The sequence below is a fragment of the Penicillium manginii genome (assembly GCF_028828005.1).
Source record: "Penicillium manginii strain IBT 31320 chromosome Unknown utg000001l:1.0-3466041.0:1.0-3467806.0, whole genome shotgun sequence".
In the NCBI taxonomy this organism is placed as follows: domain Eukaryota; kingdom Fungi; phylum Ascomycota; class Eurotiomycetes; order Eurotiales; family Aspergillaceae; genus Penicillium; species Penicillium manginii.
The window spans coordinates 911,842-927,741 of NW_026643102.1; the positions used below are offsets into that span (position 1 = coordinate 911,842).

Consider the following 15,900-nt stretch of genomic DNA (forward strand, 5'->3'; position numbering starts at 1 on the left):
AGTCAACGAGTATCTGGTGACCAAGACTGGAGCCCTGACGATCGAGGGACAGTACTGAGCAATCATTTTGAATATTCGAGAGTACATATAGTTAAACAAATCAAATTGGAAATTAGAAATGAGTATGACAGTGTCTTCGCGACCAGTATTACTAGATATTGCCAGCTTGCACCCTGGATGGTGACCTACTGTCGCGTGTTATATGCGGTGCAACAGATGCTGTAGTATTCGAAGACTTCTTAGCTCTCTTTCTAATCTACATGGTACTCAAGCACTCGCACCTGAATGGTGAGAATGCGGCATTATCATTCCTTGACGGTATAAACGGCCCGCTCGAACTCAGCCAGAAGGTCGACAGCTCTTTGGTCACCGGTAGGCAAAAGTTGGGACAAGTACACACCAGCAATTCCCTTTTTCATGTCGACCCACTATCTTGATGTCAGCTACAAGTTCATAGATGGGATACATAAAGACAATGACAATGCTTACCCAGTAGCAATTGGGGAGTCCGGACCAAGACAGTGAATACTGACTGCGGCCGCCGGGCACATCGATCGTGTTGAGCAGGCCGCTAAGCCCGTAGTCAGCAGGGATATTGCTAGGAACGGCGTTATAAATTGCGTTGCGATTTGCCAGAGCATGGTCTTCTTGGTTATCCAAGCCCTTGCGGCTCTCAAGGTTTGGCTTGAACATCAGCTCCAGAGTCTCGGGCCGGAGCAGTCTGTTCTGCAATACTCCGAGGTAGATCTTGAGAAGATCAGGCACAGTTGTGTATATTCCACCACCTCCAATGTCGTCTGCGACAGGGTCAGGCATCCAGAAGTCAGTGACCTCTCTGAGTTGGCGATCATCTCGTTCCCACAGCTTCACCTTTCGAGTGCGGAGATCCTCTCTCTCATCCAGGTGAAAGGTAACGTCCCTGGCTCCAACTGGTTCAAACATGTTCTTCTCCATATATTTTCCCAGTTTGAGGCCCGTCACTTGCTCGACCTGGTTGTTGTTCTGTCAGCTAATTGTCTCTGTGGATTCTCCAACGTTCTCTGTACGGCTGGATACTCACCATCAGCCCAGCCCATTCAAGTCCAGGACTATACATCCACTGTTCTCCGGGCTCAAACACCAGAAACTTATGGAAAGACTCTCGCTATTCTGTTTAGTAGAGTGCGCCAAGTCTCGGCAGTGAATGGACATACAATGGTCTGCAGGAACAGAGGTCGGTCGCCTTCCAGCTCTTGGTAGCGCGTCGAAAGCGGATGCATAAAGGTATAGGCCATTCCAGATGAGTGGGTCAAGAGGAGTCTTGAAAAGACTCTGTGAGAAGGATGTATGCAACATTATTGATTTGAAGTGCAACATACCGAAGAGTAAGAGGGCGTTTTGCTGGTCTGAATTGAGGTTCGTTCTTCTCACTGAATCCGGTCAAAATTTTGGGGTCTTTCCACTCAGGTAGGATGGCAGAAATGTCTGCGTCCAAGTTTAAAAGCCCCTTTTCGACGCATTGCATGACCGCGATGCTTGTGATAAATTTGGTTGCGGACGCAATCCAGTGCACATCGTCAGCTCTGCGAATTTCTCCCTGGTCACCACCGAAAGTCTTCGCGTAGTGGAGGGTTCCTGGGAATTGTTATTGATGTGGTAGACAATTGTTCTGTTCAATTATGGAACTAACCATCTCGATTCACGGCACCAAGGGTGATGCGAGGCAGGGGTTCTCCATCCTGATGGAGAAAGGATTGGACAGCTTCGTCAATGAACTCCATTGCTACGATATACCCGTATGGTCTTCAGATTGTTTGCCTTGAGAGAATAGGTTTCTATTTTCAATGGAAAGGGCATTGTATTTAAATCGTCAAATGCCTTGCCTTCACACTTTGTGATTTTAGTGCCCCCCTTTGCTTTTTAGTAATGATATTAAATTCTCTTCTGGTTTTCTATGGTAAATATAATTGGAGCGGCCGTGTAACTGACCGTTTCAGTGATACCGTTAGTTCTGCAATTCGATAAATTAAGCTCAGACGTCGCAAAACGGCTGAAAGAGGCAAAGACGTGGGGAAGTCTGTCACGATGAGCTACCTGCATCAGTAGTACCCAGTATTTTTTCCTTTTCCACCCGGTGAGGATGTTCAAGTTGTGGATAAGCGGTACCGTCGAGTCATCGGTCTCAACATCTGCGAAGTCAAACTCCCCGAATCATGAAGAAGCCAATTGGCGGAGTCGGATGAACCCTCGCTATCTGTCCTAAAACGGAAAATATTTAGTGGGGCGGGCGGTTTAAGGTCCACGGCGGGTTGTGGAGCAGAGTACGGATGCCTTAAGTTCAAGTTCAAGTCCAAGTTTTTAGTCATAAATGACTGATGTCACTGCCATCAAGTTCCAAGTACAAGTCTAGATCATCAATGTCTAACATCATGACTTGATAAAACAGATTTATCTTCGATTTATTCCCCCGCCAACGCAGCCAAACCAATTTTTCACCCGGTCGTGGACCAAAAATCTTCCTGATTAAACATGATCGAGGGTGAGACGTCTGTCCAGGATTGCTTGCGGCATCGCATGCCGAGCCTGTCGATATATACTGGAGGCAGGAATTATCAGGATTGTCTCGATCGATATAACAATGCACTGGGCGAGCAACCGCTAGTTTGCACGCGGCCAAGGACCGAGCAAGAGGTCTCCCAGCTAGTTCAATTCTGTACCGAAGAATCGATTCCCTTTGCTGTTCGCTCGGGTGGTCATGACTTCTTCGGTCGCTCCCTGGTTCACGAGGGAATTCTCATCGACATGCGCGCGATGGACTCAGTCATCGTCGAGCCGGACCGAACCAGCGTGCACGTTGGTGGCGGGGTGATTTCCGGCGCCCTGCAGGAAGCACTTAATTCCGACGGATTATTCACCCCTACTGGACAGGCAAAATCCGTGGGATATGTATCGTGGGCCTGTGGTGGAGGGTATGGCTTCTACGTTGGCACGTACGGGTTTGGGGTTGATCAGATCCTTGCGGCCCGGGTTGTTTTGGCCGGGGGGAAAGTTGTTGATACCGACGAAGATCCCGAATTGCTGTGGGCACTCCGCGGCGCTGGGGCTGGCACATTTGGCATCATCACGGAGCTTCGTGTGAAGGCGTACCCAGTACCTAAACTATATGCCGGCTTTCTAGCCTTCCCCTTGACCGAGGCCGCATCTGTCATGGATAGGATCGAAAAGCTCCTACAGGATGACTTTCCTGATGAATTTAGCGGAGATGCTGTTGCAGTGAATCCAGAAATGTCACCGATGCCGGTGGTCGAGCCCTGTTTCATTTTTCTTTGGTGTTGGACTTCGGTCGACGGAAACCTTGCGCTTGCGAAAAGCTTTCTTGAGCAGATGATGCAGGCTGGCAGGGTACTGGGAAACACGGTCACGGAGAGTAAGCTCCAGGCTTCTATTACGCAGTATATAAATTCCAGCTAACCTGACCTGGTATTCAGCTACACCAGCAGCTTACGGCCTGGGTGATTCGTCATCAGGAACCTTCTTGCGCAGTCGAAGTATTGACGGTATACATCGGAAGGTTGGTGCCATCCTCGAACGATGCCCTCCACCACATCCGCTGTCCGCTGTGATCTTTCATTATAACCATGGTAGGGGCGTTCGACATGGAGTCGCAGATAATGTCGGGGCGGCGTTTCCGAATCGGCACCAGCATGTCATTCTCGGGCTCCATGGTGGAACTAGATCAGGCCAGGCTAATACACAAGAGCTTGCGGATGCAGCCAAATGGGTCACAGGGTTGGAGGAGGCAATTGATCAGAACGGTCTCTCGTTGGAAGGAGGTTTCCCTGCATTTTGGCCCCCTGATCAGGTGGATGTAGAACGATTCTTTGGGGAACAGGGAGCCGCAAGACTGCGGCGATTGAAAGCACAACTGGACCCGAATGATGTATTTCGCCATGCGATGCCCTGTCTCAAAGCAGGCTGAATGTGCTTGAATATAGAAATTCTGTGTAGAAAAACAATTGTGGCCTTAGGCTCCCGTTTGGTGGATGATTAGTTAATTTACACGTGATGTGGCCATCCCGCGTTTTCGACAGCCACAGCCAGTTACCAATCTGATCCAATTTCTAGTGTCCAGGGTCTTTACCAGTATTGAATGCAAGAGGAAGTACAGGTGGCCATCAACCCATCTGACTGGATATGTCTTTTCCCGGCTTTCGTTTCAAGCAAGTGAGAATTTGCTCGTCCTCAAACGCGAGCGCGAGCACGCAGCAGGAGCACGAACCCCTAGCGGGACCACGGCGGAACAAAAGCAAATTGGGCTGTCGAGAATGCAAGGCAAAGCGCGTCAAATGTGACGAGGCCTATCCGATATGCAAGCGGTGCCAGCGCCAAGGACTTGTCTGTTCGTCAGCCCCACGATCATCACAGTGGCAAGTTGAGACGCCGTGGCTCTCACTGCAACCTAGCACACTTGTTAATCGAAGACTACTGCAATATTGGCTGGAGAAAGTCAGCCAGACATTGGTCATAGATCCTGAAAATAACCCATTTCCATTTCTAACTTTGGAATACATCACCCAATCACCCGCACTCCTCCATGCTATCCAATCGGTCAGTGCCAACCACGAGCAGTATTACTCGGCCATCGCCCCCATCATCGCCCTTGAGGAACATGGCAAAGCCATAGCCTGCCTTCGAAGAGAGATAAACCGAAGTCAACACGCGCCTACAGCACACTTCTTGACTATTTTGTTACTGGCTCTGGCGCAAGGTGCTGATTCTGACATGACAGATTATGGCAAGCAGCATTTATTTGGTGCCCGTGCCTTAATAAAGAGTATGCTCCAGGACACATCTATGTCGACGACTAATTACCATGCTTTCAGGCTCTGCTTGGGGATGTATCTCTACTGGGACGCATGCAGTTCGTTCCTGGTAGATCCGTGTGAGCCAGACGGACTCAATTTATTGAATATGTCCGATACAGTGCATAGGATAGGAGACTGGCACCATCCAATGTATGGAACATGTAGCAAACTACTGTTTATGATAGGAAATGTCGGACGGTACTGCCGACATATCCTTGACTCGCCACAAAACCGCGATCTCTTGCAAGAAGCCATCTTGGAGGGCCAACTGACTACCTGGAAGGCAAGCCCCCCAAATCCCGGGCTGGGCCACTTATATGAAGCATTCCGCAAGCACGGGCTCATCTTCCTTTATCGAGCCCGTGCGCATGCAAAAAGTAGTTGTCTCGCGGATCCAGGCCCGTCTGAAACGCAAGAATATTTGATTCAACAATACGCCGAAGAAACAGTCCGCCATCTGATGCAAATTCCTGCAACCTCAAACTACCTTAATTTCCAAGCTCTCCCTCTTGTCACAGCTGGCTCCGAATTGTCGGGATCAAATCACTTTCTGCGCGATCAAGTGCGTCACAGGCTTCGAGCCATCTATTCATTGAATCGCCTTCCTACAAATTTACTGGCCCTTCAAGGTCTTGAAGAAATATGGGATGGCCGAGACAGCGGGAACCAATCGTTCTGGCTACTGCACATGCTTCAGAACGACCGGCGGTTACTTCTAGGATGAAGCTATGTATCGTTAAATATATGCGACTAGTTCCTAGGATAGAAAATGATGTACAGTTTAGATGTCTGCGTTGGTGGGTGGGTCCTGCGAGAGAGAATGCTTGGTGAAGAACATCCTGATCGACTAGCATCTCAGCACGAACTCGCACGTGCCTATCAATCCAACTGGTAGATCAAGCAGCCTGTACAGCTACTTGAGCATATGGTCGCAGTGAAAGAGAGAACGCTTCGTGAAGATCATCCTGATCGACTGGCGTCTAAGCGCGCATTCATTTTGAAACACGAGCCAAATATCGATAAGCGGGACAGGTGCGAACGAACTCCTCTTCACTGGGCTGCTGGGTACGGTTCACTTGCAGCTGTGAAAATTTGTTAGACCAAGTCGAGAGCATCAATGTCTTTGACGTCAAAAATACTACTTCATTGTCGTACCTAGTATTGCAAGTGATCCAAGTCTCGACAGTATGACAGCAACTGAGGCTTTTCTGAGGAAAGGTGGGGGCCAAGATGGAGTGAAGCAGGGGTGTTCCAAGGAGGCTTGGGTTTGGTACTTGACTTATTCTCGACTGCTAGTTATGTTCGCCCGAATGTGTGAGCACATTACAGAAAGACAGCTACATACAGTAACACCTTTCTATCTGGCTAGAGTGCTAATCAAAGTAAACTTGTGTTCAAGTTCCGCAGACGTCTATCTTCAAGCCTGAGTGTCGAAAGTAGCCTCTAGCACTCTCTTTCTTTGCACCGACCGTGTCAATACATCATGCAAGAAAAAAAAATTAAACCTTTGATCGGGATCCACTTTGTAGTGACTCCAGTTAGGTTTGATAAAGCTTTTCAACTCAGCAAAAAACTCCTCGATTGGATTTAAGTCCGGCGAGTAGGGTACCTTGTAAGGGCCCAGATATGATACACGCGTAGGCGATGTAGTAGCGTCAGCGACATTGATTGAATTGAGGAGAGAAAGAAGAAGAGAGAGAAGCGACAGAAGGAAGAAACTACATAGTATGTACATGGCGTGGATGCCTACCTAGGTAAGTAGATGACTAAGGTGTCCACGCAGGAAGTACTACTACTAGTAAAAACCTCAGTTCGTTCCATACCTGCATTGTTCGCTTTTTCCTAACAATCCAGGGTACCAGGTATCTGACCACCTGCGCAGGTAGGGTACCAAGTTGGATTCCCTCAGATACTAGTATTAATGGTAAAATCAAAAAGAAAAACTGAAAGAATGTCCTCCAATCTGTACTCTGGGATTTTATCATATTTTACCAGAAGGAATTCCATGACCCCATCCATTCCAAAACCAAAACAATCCCCTAGGGCTGAGCATCTGGGTATTCAATACTGCTCAGAAAGTTTCAGACATAATTCTCTACCTCCGGTGGCCACCGATGTGCCACGCAGACTGTATTTTTCAAATATAGAAATTCAATGTCATTCATACATTATCATCATCTAGTAGCAAGTCCCATCTCCAATAAATTTACGCTCAAACAGTATCCTCCGAAGAAGCTTCATAATCTTCATCGCTAATAGCAAATTGATCCGAAGTAGCCGACCTATCGGACTCATTCTCATCCGAGTCCTCGCTTTCATCCATGAGGTCCCCATCCCCTGTCTCACACAACGAAGCAAAATCAAGCAGGGTTGTCAGTCCCGTCTGTCGACAAAACAGCATATCCTCAAAAAGACCCGGGCTAGTAACCTCGATATCACACTCGTCAAGCACCAAAATAGCCTCCTGAGCTCCCTGAAGAAGGACCATCTGCTCTTCATAGCTCAACTCCTCAAAGATATCACTGACCACCTCGCCATCCCTCTTCTCCAAGACGATCATATATCCCTCCGGGAAAATACTCGAGCACATAATTTGACCGGTGAAAAAACACCTTGCGAAGCAGTCTGGCACGTCAACCCCATTATTCTTTCGCCGCTCGATAGTCTCGTACATTCTTGATTCGATCGCGTACCTGATTCCGTTAGTTGCGTTGCCAGTGGGGTTTTGTCAGGTTATACGTACTTATCGAATCCGTCCAGTCCCCAGCATCTGGCAATGCATGTTGCCCCATTGTAGATGACTTCGAAGATCGCCTTGGATGCAAGCCTATGTCCGGAAATTTCGCCAATACACTCAACAGCCACCGTTGGGATTTCCCCGTCGCCGGCGATGATCGTGTTTCGTGTGATAGGGCAGCTTACGAAACCATCGTTCGTATCAACATATTCCCGTGGAGAGGGCGTTGTAAGATCCGGAAGGGAGTCCTCGTCTTCATACTTCATTATGCTCGCTCCGTGGGGGGAGAGGCAGCCGGGATATAGAGTCCAGTCTCCGGTGACAGCGTGTAAGGGAGACTCTTGGGCGCTGAAGTGGAACATTTTTGTAGAAAGTGGTGATTTGTATATTTAGAGTGCTTGCGGGTGCTAGTATTCAATGATAAAGGTATTTAGTTGAGATGAGAAAGATTCTAGCACCCCGGGGGTTTTTATAAAGTCGTGCCTGCCAGTATACATCGACCTTCTAGTCCTATTTGGGAAGTATGCGATCTATGGTTCAGGTACCTTCTTTGGGGATATTTACTACTATGAGCTGTGTACTTTTCCTACTAGGACTAGTACGACAGGAGCCACCCTCTTACAAATTCGACAGCGCCGACACCGAACATGGAAGCTGACGAGCTATATGAAAATCGTGGAAAGATCACTATGAGATCATCGAAATTTCATTTGCAAATCATTAGCATAGCTTGCAACACTCAATAGTGAGATGAAATGATCTATATTCTATCCCAAAAATAGTATGCTAGTATTAACTTTGCGAACTGATTGAAGCGCCTGAGGCTATCTCTACCCCATCCGTATCCATGAATACCGTGAATCTTAAGTGTCCGAAATAGATGTAGTACTCAAAGCATCTCCCGGCCCTGCTTGGCAGTCTTGATCAGGTCAACGTGATTGCGTCTACGCGTAACAGAAATCTCCGTTGCAATGCGGATAGTGACGTGAGGAGAGAGAACTCAACGATGAGGAAAGGTCTTTGAAGGGGCTTGAGAAAAGATTGGAGGATCTGAAAACTGCCATATATCAGAATGAAGAACGTCTACACACGGCAGAGTTTCTAGTCCCGGAGGATCCTTTCAGGAAGATTTACCACAATCTCGGAGAGGGTCCTAGGTGATTTCTATGTTTGGAACTAATTAGGGATAGCATAGCAAGGGGCGGATGTTGTGGCAGAGAATGCAGGTGCTGTGAACGTCACTATGTATCTCGTCCGATAACGGGAGCGTGGATGCCCGGTATTGGTCACTGCAGAAGTGAATGCTCTTGCTGCTAAGGAAGTTAGGGTATGATTGGAGTAAGGAGCAGGAGGTGCGGGCTGTAGATGGCGTGATCGATAGCGTTTCTCAGACCGGTCCAGCGTATCTCCAGGGACTACACGATCCGTACTTTATACACGGGAAACTACCCTGGTATGAGGAGGCTATTTTACACCAGATTGAAAAGCAGGGAGATGAACTCATACAAATGGGCACTTAGGGTGCTCTGAAAAGCTCGGGGGCATGGAACTTATGACTAGTTCCGGTCATCAGACCTGGGAACAATTCACATTCCATCTTGGCTAAATCACGCTATCGATCGGTGAGATGTCTGGTATTTAAGCTTTCTCGCGTTGTCTACTTTTATTTTTGCTTGGTTGTGCTGAGGCTAACTAGTATACACTGCCTCAGGCATCTAGGATGCTGCTTGCTCGCTGCCTTTGTCTTCTATTAGTATTAGTTTCGCTCGCTTCTTGCTCTCTACACAATACACAGCTTTCCTCATCTCCTAGCTTTATCAGGTTGACTTAGAATATTTGCTTCACATCAACAGGTCACGTATCTACTAGTCAGACTATTGTCAATTTCAGAATTTATTACGTTCACAATATGCGAAAAAGCAGCCTAACAATGAAATTTTTTCAATATGATAAACACTCCCCACGGTTCTGGTCTGCGGGTCCAGGTGACCTATAAAAGGTATATCTATAGCCCTCGGCTATGCCCCTCAACGCCTGATGCTATGTATCCGTAGTTGGCTTTCAGGCCTGCATGTATATAGGTATGAATCGAGCAATCGCATTAGATGAACTTATCTACCCTCCAGCATGCGACTCGTGAAGAAAAAGCGGACGAGTTTGGAATACTCTTTCTAGTAAAAACCTGTATCTCGTAGATATTTGACCTCTACCCCAGGGATTGTGCCAAAACGGCCCTCTCGGCATGTTCCCTCAATGCAGATATAGACCCCGTCACAGGTTTTAAATCACTCGCTCTCCCAAGAGCACTGTCTCGTCGGAGGAAAAGACGACCTGTGGCCGTTTCGGCCAGTTCCAAAAGGCAGAGATCGCGTCTCGCACTCTCAGCATCGGGTTTCTCAGGCAGATTCAGGTTGCAGAATACCGTTATCACAGCAGACATCAGGTAGAAGGGGAGGCTCCTAAATATAGTTGTCAGACGCAAAGATGCTCTAAAATGCTATCTTTGGGACAGACGTACCAGAAGCTTGCGGCACTCATTCGGGGCTCTGAGTCGTCAAGAAAAAGTAACAGAGAACGACTTGCCTCCACGGATAGTGATAGGCTGGATTGCAGGCCATTTGACATTTCTGTCAACGGCGAGGGGCCTGAGCGCCAAGCACTACATCGGCTACAGGCAAGGTGGATGAGGTTGACGCAGCAATAGTAGTTCATATGTGTTAGGACCAGGTATGTGTTTTTGGGCTTCGTTTGTTTTGGCGCAAAGGAGAGCTGCGGTCGGTGACTCTCCGGTAATGACATTCTCCAACACTCGAGATCTTCATCTAGTTCGCGGATTGAGCGGAGAATGTCGATATCAGACTTTTGAAAAGCCTTGTGGGAGTAGAGGGCTACGTATGTTCGTGACTTGATTTTGCTGAGACGCAGGTTGCATGGGAAAATAGGGCCGCCGGCTTTTGTGTCAGTGCTTGCTGGGGAGTAGTCTAGACACAAGTGGAAGTTCTCTTCATACAATGAAGGGATACTGGTGATGCAATCCTCGTCCCTAAGGCAATGCGGTTGGCCGGTTCGGAGAGCCAGATCTTTGTCGAGGGAATAGCAAAACCAGAACAGAGCGCGAAGATGTTGCCTAACGGTTGGTTGTGAAGTACCGTTCCAATCAATATTATCCGACATTGTGTGCGCTCCGACCGCCATTAAAAGGCGGGAAGCAATGGAAGTATGATTAACTGCAGTTTGTATCTCACCGGCGAGGGTACTGATTATTGCCTGGATAATAAAGGTTAGTTATAAGGGATGGACAAGGAAGCTTCGAGGCAAATATGAAGCAGTGGAAGCTAACCAGTAAGATAGCGGTCTGTAACGCATCCAAGTTGAGAGATTCTTGGACAATAGCTGGAAGAAATGCGGTCGCATGTGCAATATAAGTATCGCGGGGAATAGGAGGAAGTTCAGCGCCATGGTAGCCTGGGTCGAAATGGTAGAGAGAGGAAAACATAGCCATAAAAGCTAGTATGCATGCCTGCGCGCTATACTTTTCAGCAGGTGAGATGCGATCCGAATACGCCGTTTGGATGGTCTGAGAGAAGAGAGCCGGGTCGATCACTGGAAAGATCCGGCGCATAGGAGAGCATATATACACGTTGAGGAATCTGTTCAGCAGCGATTCTTTTGGTAGGTCCAATGGCGTTTTGTTGAAGTCTGGTAGTATCGAGGTCTTTGGCTCTTCACCGGATCCATGCTGCGGGGTTGGGAAAGGAACAAGAAGCCCGGTTCGAGACCAGATCCATTGAAGATTCTTGGGTAACAGATTCGGCACTCCAGACTGAAGATTTCCAAATTCCCAGCCTGCAAAATGGAAGGGCTTTTGTGGCGGAGTAAGCGGAGTGGACTGAGGGCACTCAATGGCATTTCTAACTTTAGAGTTGGTAAGTGAGCGGACAAAAGAAGAACAAACATGGGGCAGCACCGACCATGATGGACAGTGTTTGCCCTGCGCTCATCGAGGCGCCTGATACGCTCTACCAGACCAACCCGCTTAACCGTATTTTTCCTCCGCCTCCGTGGGCTTGTCCTGGTATATGTGCACTCTGACTGTTGGTGGAGGCACTCATTGCATGGACGCTCACTGTCACACTTGATCTGAAGGGAGTTAGATTTTAAATCATTGATAGTTGGAAGACAAAGCGGTACCTTCCGTCGATAGCAGGTATCACAAGCTGTGAACTTTGGCCCAGGATGAGACATACGGAGGGCAGTGACGAATGATGAAACAATATAAAAAAATGAAAATGGAAGGAAAGAAAGGCGGAGGGGCAAAGGATGTCTGCCAGTGTAATTCTGGCTTACATTTTGACCCACTGTGACCCACCCAGTCCCAGGGAAGGGGGGCCTACACATACAGGTACGAAATTCCGTTAACTAACGGACGGTCATTGAAGCTGCTTTTTCTATCTATCTATGATTCACTTGCCACAAGCTGCGCTGCTTCCCTCACAGGATCCGATATCCACGCAAATGCGAACATGTCTTTGGGTAGCTCCGCGCTGGGAACATATCGATGCAGTTCATGCAGCATTTCCGCCCGTCGCTCGTCGTTTGTTCGCGACATCATCATCACTGTTACCGCATGCGAATATCGAATTTTGTTATACATATCGAGCCGGTGGGACAATTGTTCTGGAGTTATGTTTGTCGTCAACACCCCCGCGAGAGCGGCGGCATCTTCAAAAGCTTGCGCGGCGCCTTGACCCTGATGCGGGAGCATCGGATGAGCTGCATCCCCAATTAAAGCGAGCTTACCCTTCACAAACGTCGGCGCCGGGTCGCGAGAAGCCAGACTCCAAAGTTTGACATCCTCGGCCATTCCGCACATCTCGAGCAGATCCTCCCCGAAACCGCGAAAGGTGTTGACCAACTGACTCACGCTTCCTGCGTTATGCCATGAAGCATCCCCTCCAATCTCTTCTGCTGAACTAGGCGGATATATTCCGGCGCAATTGAGTAATCGCTTATCGCGACAAGGGTATACAATCAGCCGGCGGTCCAGGGTGGTGAACACGTGAACGCCGTTGAGTCCGATTCTTTCGAGCAGGCTTTGCGTAAGTGGATTATCTCGCATTTTTTCGACGGGGATCAGGAATCGGAAGCAGCTTTGGCCAGTGTTTATAATGGCTCTGTTTTCTCCCATGATGGCTCGAACGGAGTGGGACTGTCTCTGTTAATTTCGTCTCTGTCAATGGTCATCTGGGCAATACTTACGTGAACACCATCGGCACCGACAACTAGGTCACCAACATACTTGCTTCCATCTCCGAGCATGACCTCTCCCTTTTCTGCATCCTTCGAGCCCACTTGATCAGTCACTGTGCCTGAGAAGATAGAACGAACTCTACTTACAACGGATATTACCGGCGAGGAGAGCCGTACATCGATCTTCCGCCCGTCAATGTCCTTGGCAGCAATAGAGCGCAGCGCGTTGTGCAAGTCCACCCGATGAGTCAGTACCCATTCATCATACACATTCAAATTCTTCCGATGGTCGTCCGTGATCTACCGCTGTCAGTTTGGGCTTTGGAGGTCAATGGGAAGCGGAATTACAATTGTAGTACACGGGATCTTTCCACTAGCATCCCAGATCTGCATCTTTTCGCAGTGGACGGGATCTAGCGAGTCTAGGTTACAACCCCATTGTTTCAAGATGCGAGTCGCATTCGGCGGTACGTGGATGGCAGCTCCGACCTCATTCAGAAAACCGGACTTTTCAAAGACCTGATGGGTTTCATATTAGATAGACGTTTACTCCATCGCACAAAATGACTGACCGTGATATTGTGCCCTTGACGACTAAGTGCTATGGCAGCACCCAGGCCACCCAGGCCTGCGCCGACAACGATAACATTCAATGGCATCCTCAGCCTCCGCGATCTTTCACAGAAAAATGACCTTGAGATGAAGAGCGAATATCGATAGTATGAAAATGTATTACAACACCAAGAACGGGGCACCTGCAGAGCTTTATAATTTCTCAAGTGTGGACATCCATGGATTCACAGTACGATTTGATCTGTTTCACTACTTCCAGATCCCGCTTAGTTACTACACATTGCGTCCCACAGTACTGGCCATTTTGCAGCATAAATACTTGAAACGGCCAAGGTCCGAAATCAAAGCAACAAGAATCAGCCTTTATCCGACGCGGACCCCGCAGATGTGCAGCGCTAAGCTCTTCTACATATTTATCTAGTTTCGAATAACTTCCGCTTACCTCATCGGACCCTGTGCTTGCAGTAATTCAAATTCCGTAGGTCTTGGACCATTAGATGATCAACAATTCAATTCGACAGTCATCATCATGACTTTCAGGTTGCTTCAAGCTTGAATGCGCATAATTATCTTTGAATTTTGAGTATGTAGTCTGAGTACCGACAATATGTCATCTTTTTTGAAATATTTCCCCACCTGGGCGGTCATGGTTATGGTAATTCATAAAAATACGGCCCCACCTCGCCAAGGGTCCAATTAATATTGTAGAAATTTGATGTGGGGCCGGTTAGTCCCGGAGTTGTTCAAATGTGGTTTACCACGGTGCGTAACTCAGAGGCCCAGATGGGTGACACTTCTTCATCTTCCGTGGGCCGCGCTCTTCAACTTGAAGCCACCGGATTAGATCGGCGTAAAAGCTAGATGTCTCCCAAAGAAGCAAACATGGCTCGCGGTTTTCGACTTTTTATACATCTAGTATTGCTGAAGTCCGACAGCGACCATGGAAATAACCTTGCAATGTTCAACCCTCATGAGACTGCGCTGAATCCAGGTACCGGGCCTCCCGGTTCTTGATCTGCGGTTTTTTTTCCAGACGAGAATCATGTCTCTGAAACCATCCTTCTCTGCTATTGTCGGCGCAGCAGTGACGATAAAACTTCTAATCCTCGCCAATATTGAGCTACCTCTACTGCTCTGCTTACTACGAAGGCTCACGGCAAATTTCAAGGAAAGCTTTTGTACGTTGACTATCACCAAGGCTCAGTAGGACAGTCTGTGGGGATCGCATATCACGCACTGAAAGGCCCCTCATTCCCAAATCTCATTCAAGAATTCCAGCAAAATTACCTGACACAACGACACATCGGGAAAGCCGTCTGTCATGATGAATACTGGGGCGCCATCTAATAGGCTCTTTCTTCACCAGAAACCACAGGATAATACTACAACTCCCATACACTAGGGTACATATGGAGCAGCAGCCGCTATCCCCCCCCTACGCAGAGGGTGTCTTTCTGGATTTATCCTGGATCACACAAAATGCAGCGGCCATATGTAAACAGACAAACGGCACAGACTTCCTTCCCTGGCTAGATACTACTGGCGACTCGATCCCGCAAACAATCCTCGACCTGATCGGCGCACTTTCAATGGACTTTCACCCAATGCCCCAAGACGTCCGCTTCTAATATAACAATGTCTCCATGGTCGTCATGTCTATCATCATGCGATTCTTCTTCATACGGCGCTTACCGGAATCACCTTGCAAAACTAGGTAACCTCTTCATTAGGCTCTCACCGAAAGGGATAACCTCCTTCGCGTTTCCATATCGGTGGTTTATACATTTATATCGTCACTGATCATGGCTGGGCACATTTAACCCTTCCGCGTAGACTGGCACGTCACGGGGGGGGGCCAGTTCGCTTTGACATGGATGGCCATCTGGCTGGCTCACCATGCAAATTCATTTTTCGATAATAGACTACGCAGCAGCGATCATACATATACCTTTTATCCTATATTCTATCCTGACCTGGATTATCATGAGTGTGAGATGTACCACCGTTGGAACAGTCCCTATAAGCGGGCGGGCATTTAACTGATATTGAAAAATTTAGCCTAAATTTGTTGAATAATGTTCCAGTGTATTCTACTTACTACCTATTCTATACTGAATACCTACACTTGGTTTGTTACTGTTATATCTAAATTAACAAATAGGTCTCAATCTAGACAATAACGGGGCGCCTTGAGCCGTCATGACGTAGAGATCTTGGCAATTATGCAGAAAAGAGACCGCCTGTATTACCCGCGTTAAAATTTAATAGAGTTCCCTGCGTAACTTCAAAGAGGGCTCCATATTCTACTATATGTCCTGGTACCGCAGTCATCGCCGTCCGGGATTAGTCGAAGCTAGTGCATGGAGAGCTATGTGTTGGTATTCCACTTCGGTGTTATATACTGCTCGGACGGCTCCTTATTAGTACGGCCCGTGTGGCGCAATGGTAGCGCATCAGACTTCTATATGGAGTAATCTGGGGGTTGCGAGTTCGAGA

General features: G+C 48.0%; 6 protein-coding genes across 6 annotated transcripts; 2 read left to right on the plus strand and 4 right to left on the minus strand.

Annotated features, from left to right (window-relative positions):
- Nucleotides 1-305: 305 nt before the first annotated feature.
- N7533_000340 (serine hydrolase domain-containing protein) lies at nt 306-1,760 on the minus strand (the record flags this gene model as incomplete). The annotated part of the gene is made up of 6 exons (XM_057096990.1): nt 306-428; nt 490-990; nt 1,061-1,144; nt 1,194-1,311; nt 1,359-1,614; nt 1,670-1,760. 6 exons carry the CDS (start codon nt 1,758-1,760, stop codon nt 306-308), a joined length of 1,173 nt encoding a protein of 390 aa, XP_056965483.1.
- Nucleotides 1,761-2,508: 748 nt separating this feature from the next.
- N7533_000341 (FAD-binding oxidoreductase) lies at nt 2,509-3,958 on the plus strand (the record flags this gene model as incomplete). The annotated part of the gene is made up of 2 exons (XM_057096991.1): nt 2,509-3,406; nt 3,468-3,958. The coding sequence occupies 2 exons, from the start codon at nt 2,509-2,511 to the stop codon at nt 3,956-3,958; spliced, it is 1,389 nt and encodes a 462-aa protein (XP_056965484.1).
- Nucleotides 3,959-4,173: 215 nt separating this feature from the next.
- Nucleotides 4,174-5,568, plus strand: N7533_000342 (uncharacterized protein; the record flags this gene model as incomplete). Its single annotated transcript, XM_057096992.1, has 1 exon — nt 4,174-5,568. One exon carries the CDS (start codon nt 4,174-4,176, stop codon nt 5,566-5,568), a length of 1,395 nt encoding a protein of 464 aa, XP_056965485.1.
- Nucleotides 5,569-7,056: 1,488 nt separating this feature from the next.
- Nucleotides 7,057-7,943, minus strand: N7533_000343 (uncharacterized protein; the record flags this gene model as incomplete). Its single annotated transcript, XM_057096993.1, has 2 exons — nt 7,057-7,537; nt 7,588-7,943. 2 exons carry the CDS (start codon nt 7,941-7,943, stop codon nt 7,057-7,059), a joined length of 837 nt encoding a protein of 278 aa, XP_056965486.1.
- A 1,844-nt stretch (nt 7,944-9,787) lies between these two features.
- Nucleotides 9,788-11,203, minus strand: N7533_000344 (fungal specific transcription factor domain-containing protein; the record flags this gene model as incomplete). The annotated part of the gene is made up of 3 exons (XM_057096994.1): nt 9,788-10,037; nt 10,100-10,848; nt 10,922-11,203. The coding sequence occupies 3 exons, from the start codon at nt 11,201-11,203 to the stop codon at nt 9,788-9,790; spliced, it is 1,281 nt and encodes a 426-aa protein (XP_056965487.1).
- An 834-nt stretch (nt 11,204-12,037) lies between these two features.
- On the minus strand, nt 12,038-13,490 carry N7533_000345 (uncharacterized protein; the record flags this gene model as incomplete). Its single annotated transcript, XM_057096995.1, has 3 exons — nt 12,038-12,796; nt 12,841-13,131; nt 13,404-13,490. 3 exons carry the CDS (start codon nt 13,488-13,490, stop codon nt 12,038-12,040), a joined length of 1,137 nt encoding a protein of 378 aa, XP_056965488.1.
- Between the last annotated feature and the right edge of the window lie 2,410 nt (nt 13,491-15,900).